General features: G+C 37.2%; 1 protein-coding gene across 2 annotated transcripts in view; it reads left to right on the top strand.

Moving 5' to 3' along the window:
* unm_sa1261 (un-named sa1261) overlaps positions 1-14,689 on the top strand; it is a 34,645-nt gene that overhangs the window by 13,549 nt on the left and 6,407 nt on the right. The window contains exons 1-2 of one of the 2 annotated variants that reach the window (XM_058769133.1): positions 5,542-5,766; positions 12,708-12,932. In XM_058769133.1, the coding sequence (XP_058625116.1) occupies positions 12,761-12,932 (172 nt within the window). In that variant the 5' untranslated portion in view covers positions 5,542-5,766; positions 12,708-12,760. Of the gene's footprint in view, positions 1-5,541; positions 5,767-12,707; positions 12,933-14,689 lie in introns of those variants that run through there. The other variant, XM_058769134.1, reaches the window with a different exon arrangement.

Genomic DNA, 14,689 nt, shown 5'->3' with positions numbered 1-14,689 from the left:
GGAGAACAGTGGCTTTCTTCTTGCAGCTCTGCCATGCACACCATGGTTGCTCAGTGTTCTCCTGATGGTGGGCTCATGAACATTAACATTAGCCAATGTGAGAAAGGCTTTTAGTTGCTTAGAAGTTACCCTGGGAACTTTTGCAACCTCGCAGACTATTACACGTTCTGCTTTGGAGTGATCTTTGTTGGTCGACCACTTCTGGTGAAGGTAACAGTGGTCTTGAATTTCCTCCATTTGTACACAATCTGTCTGACTCTGGATTTGTGGAGTCCAAACTCTTTAGAGATGGTTTTGTAACCTTTTCTAGCCTGATGAGCAACATCAACTCTTTTTCCGAGGTCCTCAGTAATCTCCTTTGTTCGTGACATGATTCACTTCCACAAACATGATCAGACTTTGACAGATCCCTGTTCTTTGAATAAAACAGGTCACGTACTGACATTTGATAGTCACTGCAGTGACAGAAAACACCTCTGCACAGATGGACTCTAATTTCAACTTTAATGATATGTAACACTGGATCATTTAGAAAATATAATTCTCTCACTTGTTTGATTCGGTTCTCTTTGTCTACTTTCAGGACTTATATGAGAATCTGATGATGTTTTGGGTCATATTCATGCAGAAATATAAAAATTCTAAAGGCTTCACAAACTTTCAAGCAGCACTGTATGTATATATATATATATATATATATATATATATATATATATATATATATATATATATATATATATATATATATATATATATACACATATATATATATATATATATATATATATATATATATATATATATATATATATATATATATATATATATATATACATACAGTGGGGCAAAAAGTATTCATTCAGCCACCAATTGTGCAAGTTCTCACACTTAAAAAGATGAGAGAGGCCTGTAATTTTCATCATAGGTATACCTCAACTATGAGAGACAAAATGAGGGGGAAAAAAATCCAGAAAATCACATTGTAGGATTTTTTAAGAATTAATTGGTAAATTCCTCAGTAAAATAAGTATTTGGTCACCTACAAACTCTCACAGACCTGTAACTTCTTCTTTAAGAGGCTCCTCTGTCCTCCACTCGTTATCAGTATAAAAGACACCTGTCCACAACCTCAAACAGTCCAACTCCAAACTCCACCATGGCCAAGACCAAAGAGCTGTCAAAGGACACCAGAAACAAAATTGTAGACCTGCACCAGGCTGGGAAGACTGAATCTGCAATAGGTAAGCAGCTTGGTGTGAAAAAATCAACTGTGGGAGCAATTATTAGAAAATGGAAGACATACAAGACCACTGATAATCTCCCTCGATCTGGGGCTCTCACACCGTGGGGTCAAAATGATCACAAGGACTGTGAGAAAAAATCCCAGAACCACACGGGGGGACCTAGTGAATGACCTGCAAAGAGCTGGGACCAAAGTGACAAAGGCTACCATCAGTAACACACTGCGCCGCCAGGGACTCAAATCCTGCAATGCCAGACGTGTCCCCCTGCTTCAGCCAGTACATGTCCGGCCCGTCTGAAGTTTGCTAGAGAGCATTTGGATGATCCAGAAGAGGATTGGGAGAATGTCATATGGTCAGATGAAACCAAAATATAACTTTTTGGTAAAAACTCAACTTGTCGTGTTTGGAGGAGAAAGAATGCTGAGTTGCATCCAAAGAACACCATACCTACTGTGAAGCATGGGGGTGGAAACATCATGCTTTGGGCCTGTTTTTCTGCAAAGGGACCAGGACGACTGATCCGTGTAAATGAAAGAATGAATGGAGCCATGTATCGTGAGATTTTGAGTGAAAACCTCCTTCCATCAGCAAGGGCATTGAAGATGAAACGTGGCTGGGTCTTTCAGCATGACAATGATCCCAAACACACCGCCCGAACAGCGAAGGAGTGGCTTCGTGAAGCATTTCAAGGTCCTGGAGTGGCCTAGCCAGTCTCCAGATCTCAACCCCATCGAAAATCTTTGGAGGGAGTTGAAAGTCTGTGTTGCCCAGCGACAGCCCCAAAATATTACTGCTCTAGAAGAGATCTGCACGGAGGAATGGGCCAAAATACCAGCAACAGTGTGTGAAAACCTTGTGAAGACTTACAGAAAACATTTGACCTCTGTCATTGCCAACAAAGGGTATATAACAAAGTATTGAGATGAAATTTTGTTATTGACCAAATACTTATTTTCCACCATAATTTGCAAATAAATTCTTTAAAAATCCTACAATGTGATTTTCTGGATTTTTTTTTTCTCTCATTTTGTCTCTCATAGTTGAGGTATACCTATGATGAAAATTACAGGCCTCTCTCATCTTTTTAAGTGTGAGAACTTGCACAATTGGTGGCTGAATGAATACTTTTTGCCCCACTGTGTATATATATATATATATATATATATATATATATATATATATATATATATATAATGCTGGTCTTTGAAAGTCAAGACAAATTCATTAAAATACTTTAATACAATTTTTAAACCTTCACACTCCACAAATCTTGAGAAAAACCCAAGAAATCAATATGATATTCACCGGAAAAGATTTGGTTAAGTCAGTCCAAGTTCAGTATACAAAATATAAGCCAATATTCATGTCTGCAAAGTGGTGAAAACATACCTTCATAACTGTGAAAATAACACAACAGAATGATCTAACAGGCGCAACACAGCTTTGCTGTTTTAAAGTGAAATATTTAACAAATGCACAATGTTCTTCTCTTTTGAGTTAGTTCCATTTTTCAAATCTGATTTGAAAGTGTTCCAAAAGTTGAATTTTCACTGTTTCTATCAATCTATTTGCTTGAGTTTGTAAATTCCAGACCAGTCCAATCTTTAAATCCAGTCTATTCCACACCTGTCTGTTTTTTGGTGACACACAAAATAAATGGCTATGGTCAATTTTTTATTTATACAGAATCTTAACATGAATGCTGACCAAGGTGCTTCACAGTAAACAATAAAAAGATAACAAATGCTTTGAAACCGCAGTATTTTCATTGGTGAAAGAAAAAAATATGCATAAAGCAGTTAACCTTTTGTGGACTACTGATACTGTTTAAATAAACGAGGACTGTGATTTTATGGAGGACTTGGAGTCCTGCATAATCTATTTAGTCAAGCACACATGCATGGACTATATTATTAGGCTCAACATAAGCCGCCTTTGCTGACAGTCCTCATCCCGTCATCTGAGCTATTCAGCACACACACATAGTGAGTCAGGATTTCTGTATTTTCTGTGCAGGACATAATTAAATGTTCTCAGATAAAACTGTTAAAGCAATCCCCTTCATGGCCATCCGGTACAAAGCAACAATAACTTAGTTACCTGCATTCAATTTCTGATGCTGAAGCGTTTTCGCCGCCTCTGGTGTCCTCACATGTTTTCCACAGATTTCACTGAGAAATCTTCCTAGCCTTAGATCACTTTACTCAGTTTAATATCAGGCCACTGCAGAGTATGAAGGAGCTGATTGAGTGAATGGCGCATTATAGCGATTAATCGGAGTAATTTGGCGCGAGTTAAGCTGCTTTACATCCCTCACATAAGCAGAACGACAGGCCTCCACAAGGACACATGGATATACAGGCATACATACTGTTTATATAAGTATTCTGCTATTATATACACACATATACATTACAGACTACAATTCTGCATATTACATATTTATCTTTAGATTGAACATGAATTGGGGCGACCACCACTAACTGTATGCTACACTGTTACAGAAACTATATCTCATTAAGCTTTTGAAAGAGAGAGAGAGAGAACTCTAAGAAACATTAACCATTGTAAAAGTGTGGGGTTTATATTTAACAGGTACACTGTAAAAAAAAAAAATTTGAGCCAACTTAAAATTTTAATGCAACCAACTTGATTTCTTTTTTTTCAACTCAAGATTTTTGAGTTTGCTCAACTTATTTTTGTGGGAGATTCTCAAATTTTTGTTGTATAAACAAAACGACAAGATGAGCAAACTCAAAAATCTGCTGAAACTGGTTGCCTTCCAATTTTAAGTTGGCTCTACTTTTTTTTTTTTTTTTTACAGTGTAGATTTTAAATTAAATCCTCATTTGTAAGTCACCTTGGATAAAAGCGTCTGCTAAATGACTAAATGTAAATATAAAATGGACCACGGTTAACTGTAAATGAGTTATTAAATTATTAATATTTAGCAAAAATATTTTTTAAACTTTCAGAGCACTTTTATACATTTTATTTAATGTTCATTTTAATTATTTCAAAAAAAGATTTTCTTAGTATTTTTGTCTTGTTTTCTATAAACATCTAAACATGTTTGTATAAAGATACATTTACAAAAATCATCAAAAATCATGTTTTTGCTTAAAAAAGAAAAAAAGATATATATATCTGCTAATGGGGCTAGAATAATAATCCTGTTTTCCCTTTGATTGAGATATTTTTCTTACCCCATTGGCAGATATTGTTTCTTGTTTTAAGCAAAAAAAGTCAATTTTGACTTTTATTTATTTATTTATTTATTCAGAAAACAAGACTTAATAGTCACTTCACTTCTCAAGTAAATGTCGTTATTCAAGAATGTTTAGATATTTATACTAGAAACAAAGACAAAAATACTATGAAAATAATTTTTTTTCAAAATCATTTTGGAGGCTAACACCACTTAGCACACATTTACCTCATTATTATCTATATGATTAATTTTATTTCAGTAACCAGTTAGGTTGCTTTCTCTCTAGTTGCCTGTTTTTATTGTATCATCCACAAATTCAGGACTGGGGGGTCCAAATGTAATATGCATCCCTGCCAAATCTTTCACTCTTTTCAATCAATTTGTGGCTTCCAAATCTTGTAAATAAAGCGGTTTCTAATCTTTAAATAAATTCATGTTTTTTTGTTTTTTTTTACATTTCTCTAACTTGTAACATTTTTACCAGGAGGAGATTATTTTTTGACAGAAAAGGTTTGAAAGTTCATCTTGATAATCCAATTATAACCAGACCATCTCCCTACCCTATAATTTATCAACATAGGTTAGTTTAACTACAAGTGTTCCGCACCTTGACCAATGAATGACCATGATTTCAATCACAAATTACATGTTGAGAGTTTTTATTTTTTTTTATTTTTTTTAAGGTATCTTAACGTTTCCAGCATAATAATTCCTACTAAATAAATATTTATTAACGGAAAATATATTTTCCTGACTTTTCCATTACCTACTTGTCTATGCCTGGAACAAGTGGATATATGTCCAGGTTTTTCTTGACTAAGGGAACTTCATGTTATTATCTCTGTCTGTTCCTCATGTCCTGCGTCTCTAAGCACCTCCTAATGCAAGAAGAAATCTGTACGGAGACAGAATGCACCGACCTCAGCGATTCATCGCTTTCTTTTCTGATTGGGCGGTTTGCTCAGCGGACTGATACATCGCTGTCTCATTCTGTCCTCTGATTTGTTGAGTTTCGCGGTGGGCGTGTGCAGCGCTCCCTCAGTCTGTTCTCTGATTGGTTGATAACGCGGTGGGCGGGGACAGCGCTGTCACTACAGTCGTCCACAACCGACGGAGAGACAATAGGGCAACAGCAGTCGCTCTGTCAGACGCATCAGCGCGATGTGCACAAGAATCAATATTAGTACATCAAGGCTTTAAGAAAATAACAGAGAGGGCAGCAGAAAAACATTGCTCCCGATGTTCTAGTTGTCAACACTGGCCACAACGGAATGACAGCGGGGGTTTGCGCATCGTTTGTTCCTTAAAAAGGTAGGAAACATTGTATTTAACACTAATATAATGTAGCATATAATAAAGCTGTATATTGATACGCAGTGTCATTTTCATTTGCCATTGCATATCCAGTAAAAACCGAGAACTGCTATTTTAAAATTAACATTTGCATAGGCTACTGTTTAGATACTGCAAATGCCTCAATAATGCATTTCTTTACTTCTTAAGTTTATATTTTCATGATATTTATTATAATAACACATTGCTTTGTTTGTGTTGCGTTGCACATGTAAACAGACAGCAGCATCCAGTTTTTCTCATTATTGACATAAAGGTCTCAATGCAGCTGAGCCCATCACTGTGTAATCTGCATAGGAAGCAATCCACTGAAGAACAATAGGCTGCCAAAACACATCTTGAGTTGCTGTTAGGCGGGTATGACCCAGACTGAAGGCATGTCATTCCAGCAGGTTGTCATGTATAAATGTCAGTTGCATATGAAAGGCAGATGTTTGTTTGTGTGTTTATCTGTTATTTTTATTTTGCACACATGTATAGCCATGTACACGGACACCTACGTGCATGCTCACACAAACCCAAAGAGCTGAAGTGTACATTCAGTGCACTCATTGAACTGAATGTCTTCACACTGCTTTCATAACAGGTATTGTCTGGACAGGATTTTGCAGGACAGATGACAGCATGTTTATATGCAAGCTTCGTGAGTAATAGGGTGTAGGGTTAAACCAGGACAGATGTAATGCCAATATATATATGACATACAATTTAGCTTTTGAGATTTGACATAGACACAATACACAATATATACTCATAACTTTTCATTAAAAGTATTTTTAAAAAGAGGTTTTCGGCTGATGCCGATAAGCTCAGAATGGCCAAAATACATCTAATGACACGAGTCTCTCACTAGGTGTGACTATTCAGACACACACAGCTCTGTCCTTTGTCTAAATGGGCGTTATTTGAATTCCGACATCTGATATCCAAAATTTCAGCAATCTTTTGGAATAGATCAGGAGTCTAGTTATATATATAGTCTTATAGTCATATTTAATGAGGTTTAAATTGAGGGCCACATTATTTCATCCTGTGAAGTCCTGTAGTGTAAATTTCATAAAACACTGAAAATGACATTGCAATATTTTGGTCAAGCAACCTTGATCAGACCTGCTGCGATGTTTGACATAAGTATATGTATCAGACCTATAATGCAACTAGAAAAGACCTTTCATAGCATTTGCACAGAGCCATGCAAATATGTGCAGACAGTGCCATTCGTAAACCAGTTTGCTTCCACTATCTCACGTATTTGCGAATGAAATAATAGATAGCACATTCAAACGACAAATGATGATAAGTATTTATTTAATAAGAAATAAAAAGTCTTTGAATTAGTATCTGCCAGGAACTGAATGGATTGTTAAAAGTGGCTGTTAGATATCAGAATGGAGGCAGGTGGCTGGAGCGGCTGGTCGAGGGTTGAAAAAGTAAGGGGCTGTTCACACAGAATGCGTTTTTCCATTCCAATGTGCTACTTTTCCATTATTTTTCTATGTAAACACGCACTAGATGTGTATGAGCGTTGCAGTCGTGTCTTGCGTCTTTTGCAGCGTCTCACACATGAGCGTCAAATTTTTAAGAAGCTGTGGCAAGTTCAAAGAATTTCAACTTTTACACGCAATACCACTCATCAATGTCATTCATTTCCAAAACAGGCGTCTCACATTTTTAAACACAAACTGCATCCCAATGATGCACTTATAAACTATGTACTTATGTACTCAGCCATGTAGTGTATGAATTTTATAAGGTTATTTTGTCATTAATAATCAGAGTCTGATAGACGTAATTAAAGCTGCGACAGTTGATTGCATGAAGTGTTAATTTTTTCGGTTAAGTGCATTATCCGGGTGCATTTTTTTTTAGTGTGAACACACTACTCACACTATTTATACAACAAAAAGTGATAGAATAGTGCACAAGTACGCGATTTGGGATGCACCCACAAAGACGCATTCCTCCCTAAAAGGGAATTTTTGGCATCAGCTAAAAGGAAAGAGGCGGAGCAAATTATTCATCTTTTGATAAAAGATTCTTAAATAACACCAGGAACATGCATAAAGAAGTAAATATGGTCAATTGCATGTTGACTTTAAGCTTGTGACCTGCCTGTGTCGCCTGACCAGCGGGGAGTGTTGTGCTTGCTGTGAAAGCAGCAGAGATGTCTATGGGACCAAGCCTCGAGCCCTTGGTGTCTCTGCTGATCTGTCTCCAAGCGTGAACACAAAATGCAGAGACTTGCCAAGCCCACTGCCTTTGAAGTGCTTCATAGCACTGTGAGCATTGCGTGTGTGTGTGTGTTTGTATGTATGTGCAGGACACAGAACCAACACAACCAGCAAACAGACCAGCACTAACAGGGCTTATGGGGCTCTCTCGAAAGTCTCAGAAAGCTCAGCACTGTCACAGATCACAGTAGAGCGTGCTGTTGCAAAGTGTTGGACTAAAAGACGAGCAACAAAATGGTTTATAAGAAATCGAAGGTGCACAATAGGACCTGGGAAGATGCAGTGGGATGTGATTTCAAAGCAACAGATTTAAAATGATTGTTCATCCACAAATGAAAATTCTGTCATCATCCCAGGGTCAATGGGGTCTGATGTTGTCTGGACTCCAGCTTTCTTTAAAATATCTCCTATTGTGTTCCACAGAAGAAATGAATGCATGCAGGTTGGGAATGACATGAGGATGAGTAAATGATGACAGGGATTTCATTTTTGGGAGAACGATCCCTTTATGGATTGGAAAAATTAATAGTTGTCCAAGATTCTCTGGACGTTCCAGATGTTCATTTCCTCTGCACTCCTGCTACACGTGATTGGCGTTGTGATTAATGGTAGAGGGATTTGTGCTGCTAAACCATTGGACAGGCTTATATATCTACCGTCCATACACTGATTACTCCATAACGCCAATGGCAATTTCAATCTTGTTTTGAACCCTGTCTCATTCTGTTTTCATTACAGAGACTGATGGTTTTCTGAAAGTACACAAAGTCCTAACACCATTTCTGTTTCCACCGGTGGTTTATCTGTCTGCTACTCGATTTCCATGGGAACAGAGTATATAAAATGCACTGTCTTCCATGCTGACATACAAACCAAGTCTGTTGAGTGTTTGCTGTCAATATCTGTGCAGGGTTCTCATGTTCTACTGTATGATGGAGTGAAAGGGTAGCAGCTTTTGCTCTGCACAAATACAAATATTAGGATTACCTGCTCTAGGGAGCGAACTATACCCTTGTAAATAAGAGTTGTGCTTCCTTGTATTGAATGTGTACTTTTAGTGTACTTCAATTTTTAAAAGAATATTTTTAAAATACTGAACTGTCAGATAATATAATGAAATAAAAGGCCACTTAAAGTACACTTTAATGACTGTAACACACACTTAAGTACACTTTTAAAAAGTAATATCATGTTAAAAATTGTGTTAACAAAGCACATTCAAAGTACTTGACTTTAATTGTGACTGTGGTGTGTTAGTTAACGTTATATTTAAAGTAGACTTCATCATTACAAATCTGTAATCACAAATATATTTAAATACATGACATACAAGTTTTAATAGAAATGTCCATGTATAGTTTAATTTAACATAAATGTTTAAATGTCAGTACATCCAGCAGTACACTTTAACCGTATTTCATAAACAATAGAAGTAATTATGAAACTACATAAAGATGTACTTAAGTGTGTCAAAATCCACTCTTAACTAATTGAATTTATATGCATTTATAATACAATTTCATTTAGTTGCAAATATCACGCATTTAAGTGTATAAAAACATTACATTCAGTTTGCACTTAAGTATACTATTTTAAAGTACCGGTATATTATTTCTGTAAAAATTTACTTAAAAAAAAACATATACTTCTTTTATAATGGCTTTCAATATTCCCATACTCAATTTTATACCACAAGAACAAACATTATATTTAATAGCTTATAAATGATATGTTATAACAAAGAGGAAATAGGTTTTAACATTTTTTATTAAGTGTGAGTGATGATTTTCTGTGAAAAGAGTTGATCAGTGGTTGCCAGAAGGTTGCTATATCGTTACTAAGGCATCTGAGTGTTTTGTCTATGTGTGTGTGTGTGTGTGTGTGTTGGTTGCTATGCAGTTATTCGGATTGTTGCTAGGTTCCTAAGTATGAAAATTCCCACCCCCAAGGCTCTATACAGCTCGGGTCCCTCTGCCAATATAAGTCTATAGGATTTTTTTCTCAGCCATTATATTGTCCTCCAGGCAAAATCTCAAGTCAGATCGATTCAAAAAGTAGCAGCACACCTCTAAGCTGCACAACTTGACCTGTCATTCATGTCAAAAATTATGTTTACAGGTTGCTTGAATCCTTAACCCTAAATATGATGCTTAAGGTTGTACAGGAGTTTTCATTCTTTCATTGGAATCATTTCTCAATGGCCGCAGGTTGTAGTTGTACAGCTTATACAGCTATGCAGCATACGTAAATATTAAGTGCTAGTGCTCACCTCTGAAGGAGTTAGATGGATATTTACAGTGCGAGTGTTAAGTGCGGTGGCCGTGTGAGCCCATACAACATTGATTAAGCTGTTTGCAATGATTATTACCTTTAAATGGCTAAGCACAGGAATTTGGCAGCCACTTCATCTCTGGCAGCATTGCTTTTTCTGTAGAAGCTGGAGGAGGAGAGCCAGAGAAATAAATAGATGCACAAAATGATAAGGAACAGGTCAACAAAGCACCGGCCTCGGAATATCGGTAATGGAGAACTGCATGAAGAAAGATCTGGTACAACATGCCACATTTACTCAAGCGATGAGAAACTGTGTGGGCTGTTGTCTGTATGTCCACTGGAAAGAGTTGCTTTGAAAACGACATCCAGCCACTGGTTATTATACTGTTATTGGGCATATGTTGTTCTATCTATCTATCTATCTATCTAGTTGTGTTTGTTCAAATGTGAGCTGGGGCTCTTGGGAGTTGTAGTTGTCATGAGTGTTTGTCTGAAGGGAGCAGCTGCCACTGAAGGCTTCAGTTCAGGATGAACAGGTGTGCAACTCCCTAGCAACTACTCAAACTCTTCAGAAACTGCCTAGCAACCACACAGTGAATACTTCCAAACTATATAGTTGGTAAAAAACAGTAATAGAATGTCCAAATTCATAGTATTCAGAAAACAGTAGGCAAAAAGTACCTGGAAAACCAATACTTCCGCCCGGATTCAGTGGACACGTTACTATCCCATGAGGTCACGGGAGAGGATTTATGAATGGCAGTAAAGTGATGAAACTGATGCTGATAGGTCACATGACAGTAACAACATGGCGGTTGTAGTACATCCGAATTTGATTCATACTACACTAAGCAGAACGTAATCTTTTGTGAAGTTCAAATTCGAAGTGATTTCGGACGCATCGAAGTACGCTTCAGCATTTCATTTCGGAAATGCTTTTGATGTTTTCTCTTTGGAGAACGACTCTTATACACATATCTATATCAAACTCATACTACTAATTTCAGGGATTCACTTTGTTTACATAATGTGGTTGTCACTCTCGCTCATAAGTAAATTGTGTATAAACTGAAATGAATTGAGCACTCCATACATTTGTTTTCTGCTCAATGTTTCCTGTCAGATCAAGAATTTCTTATAACTGACACAGTCCTCCTTTCATCTTTTTTGTCAATCGTCCATCCTTGAGACTGGAAGTAGAATGAGCTAGTTTTGTACAGGGGGTTCAAAGTGTTTGATGAGTAGCCAAAAATAAGCTTTCCGGCAGCTCCATACTCTTTCTCTCTCTCTCACACACACACACACACACACACAGAGAGACATTTTCAAATTTCCACAGATGGTGTCACTGAACAGGAAGTGCTGTCATCCTGTCTCATTCAACACATTCTTCTCTATTAATGAGCACTGGCAGGCCTGAGGTGCCATCAGGACTGTAAATTCATTCAAAAATTTCATCAGACAGACTGTTTATATTAGCAGAAATTCCATTGAGCATTCTTCGAGCAGGCCGTTATGAAATCTAATGTCTCACGACATTCTAATTTTGTATTTCACAACATTCATAATGCATTTTATACTGTATTCTCTCATATGCTAAAACAACAGATGTTTAGAGAAATAACAGTATGCAAAACTACAACTACTACTACAAAACTTTGCGAGTTTGCTTATCCAAAAGCGCACAATTTTAGTGTGTTGGTTATAGGCAGATTTTCATAATAGACCAATAAATGCATCCACTTGGTCAATTAATAGAAGGTCATTCCGACTGGTGTCAGTTCTACTGCTTTGTCAATGAATAATGCACATTTTCTAATATTGTATATTACACTGTAAAAAATACATGTTTAAGTAATGTAAACAATTGTGTTTACATCTTTCGTAGTATTATATGCATTTACTAAATTTTTATGTTTTTTTATTATTATTTTAATTAAGTTGCATATAGTGCATCTTAGCCAAAAACTATGAAATGGTGTTATGCAACAGGCTAGTTTGCACTCTAACACCTTTTGGAGAGGTTTTGTGGTGCGGAAGTAAATAGCCCTATGGAACTATGTGATTTTAGCGTTACAAAGGGGATCGGTCAGGGTCTGTGTGCTCTGATCTTTTGTTCTGCTCAGTTCCTCTCATACGTTCTCATTTCGGATACAGCCTGTGATGTTGTGCACATGAAAGAGCCTCCACACAACAGAAAGAAGATCAGTGAACTGTAGGATGCACGAGGTTATATAAGGACTTGTTTAGGAAGCCCCACAATCTCTGTAACTTTGATGTCGGTGATAAAGTGTGTGTCCAATGCAATCATATTCCAAAGCCCAAGGCGTGAAATTGATTATTTTATCATGTACTTCAACAATCTGCCCTTCTTTTCTACTTTCCTACCTTTAGATTCCTAAATCAACACTGTTGTCGTGGAAACTGGTCCCTCCGTCTCTGGAATAATGAGCTCCTCGCCCCACATGTCCCGTTCCTCCATTGACATCCTGGAAGAGCTGCAGCTCATCACTGCTGAGAACCTGGAGAAGCTGGACTTTAATAAATACTATGAGGTCATTAGGGAGCTTGGCAAGGGCACCTACGGCAAGGTGGACCTGGTCATCCATAAGACCAGAGGTAGGTTGAAGGAGATGGACTGGATGGCTTGGCTTACAGGCCTTAGTTAGGAAACACCAAATACATTTTGTCAGGAATGAAAACGAGGCTGTGAGGGAAAGAAGTACAGTGTGTTTGACACTGGGTGCCAATTGTTCAGCAGATGACGCACCTTTCTAACCCCCTTTCAGTAGACAAAAACCCCAATAAAAAAGTTTTGAAAATTGCATGCGACCTTTATACAGTGTATGCTATAAGTCTGTCCCTCACAACCTTGTTTTCATCCATGTAAAATTCAATGTGGCGCATACCCTGACTATGGCTGTTTGATAAAGTTGTATGTTATTCAAATATTATATATATTTGAAGAGTTCATTTGCAAAAACAGATAACTTATCTGTTCAAAAACATGTTTTTTTTTACTGCATTCCAATTAATATCAGTCAAATTACAGTTGGGTTGGTTTGATTAAATAATAATAACTAAAAAAAATTTGTTATCTGTTTTTGCAAATGAACTCTTCATTTATATTTTGACTATGTTTCATATCTTTCACCTAAATATTAATTGGTGTGTAGGACAAGCAATTGGGATATGAAAGAGACCTCATTTGTGGTTTTCTTTTCTGTGGGAAATGTTCCCAGTCAAACTGACAAAGAATGTTTGTACACAAAATGAAATCCACCTACACTTACAAACACAAACAAGCACACATTTCTCTCCGTCCTGTGAAATCGTGCATTATTTATCAGTCATCTGTCATATTTTCAAGTATCAAACGATTACTGCAGCTCACAGCTATTACGTGCACTTTCACACTAGAGCTTTTGGAGTGGACACGAGTCCATCTGACATCGAAGTTTAGTTAGTTTATTGTGCAAAAATGGTTTCATGAACCCGAGTCTGGCATGCAGTTCATATGAACTCCAGTACGGTTCAGCAGACAAATTGTGCCATTATGCCATTCTCTATGTAGCATTTTGCTAGCAACTCCAAGGGACTTCTTCTAAGTTGTTGTAGCTTCAGTTGTAAACAGATGCCACTAGTAGTAATGGTTTGCTAGCTCAAAAAAACTGCAGTTCAAGAATCAAAAGTACAACCCAAAGACCTGCAGGAGTTTGTTTGGAATCAAACTCAATAGCCTTACTATTACAGCATGTCCATATGCTGTTCTCCCATGAAAAATTAGCTGGCGAAGCTAGTCAACCAGTGCTGATGAATGACCAAGGAAGTCTTGCTGGTTTAGCTAATCAAGAAACCTTGTTGGAAAACCAGCAGCCTATTCTGAATGACAACATACTGAACGACGATGACATTCATACCTAAAAACAGCCTTCTCCCAGTTACATTTTCAGCCTCTTTGAAGATGTCCACAAGTTTCGGTCAAGAAGTTATGTTTACATTTCTTTTTGGACGTGTAGTGATGCTCTCCAGCCTATAAAGTGCCCCTGTGCATCCTCCAGATTTCAAAGAGATGCAAAACACACCATCTGTCAGCATCCAAAATCCCCATCCATCTACACCTCATTTATTATTCACTAATAACAAGTACTGGCCATACTAAGAGGATGGATGCTGCAGTGCACTGTGGGGGCAGTTCCAGGAATCCACAATCCTGCTGGCCTCGGCACAACTCGTGTGTTGTCATAACATTTACATTTCAGGATATCTGCTCCAATACCTGACATTTATTGCATGTACTATGTATTATGGGATGCCCCTCAGAGGAAGAATGTGTTTACCAGCTGGGATATCACTAGAGGAGTAAATTGAATTTG

Source organism: Onychostoma macrolepis, chromosome 03 (genome assembly GCF_012432095.1).
Source record: "Onychostoma macrolepis isolate SWU-2019 chromosome 03, ASM1243209v1, whole genome shotgun sequence".
NCBI classification, from domain to species: Eukaryota; Metazoa; Chordata; class Actinopteri; order Cypriniformes; family Cyprinidae; genus Onychostoma; species Onychostoma macrolepis.
Note: the sequence above shows the minus strand (reverse complement) of the source record. Positions and strands in the feature narration are given on the sequence as shown.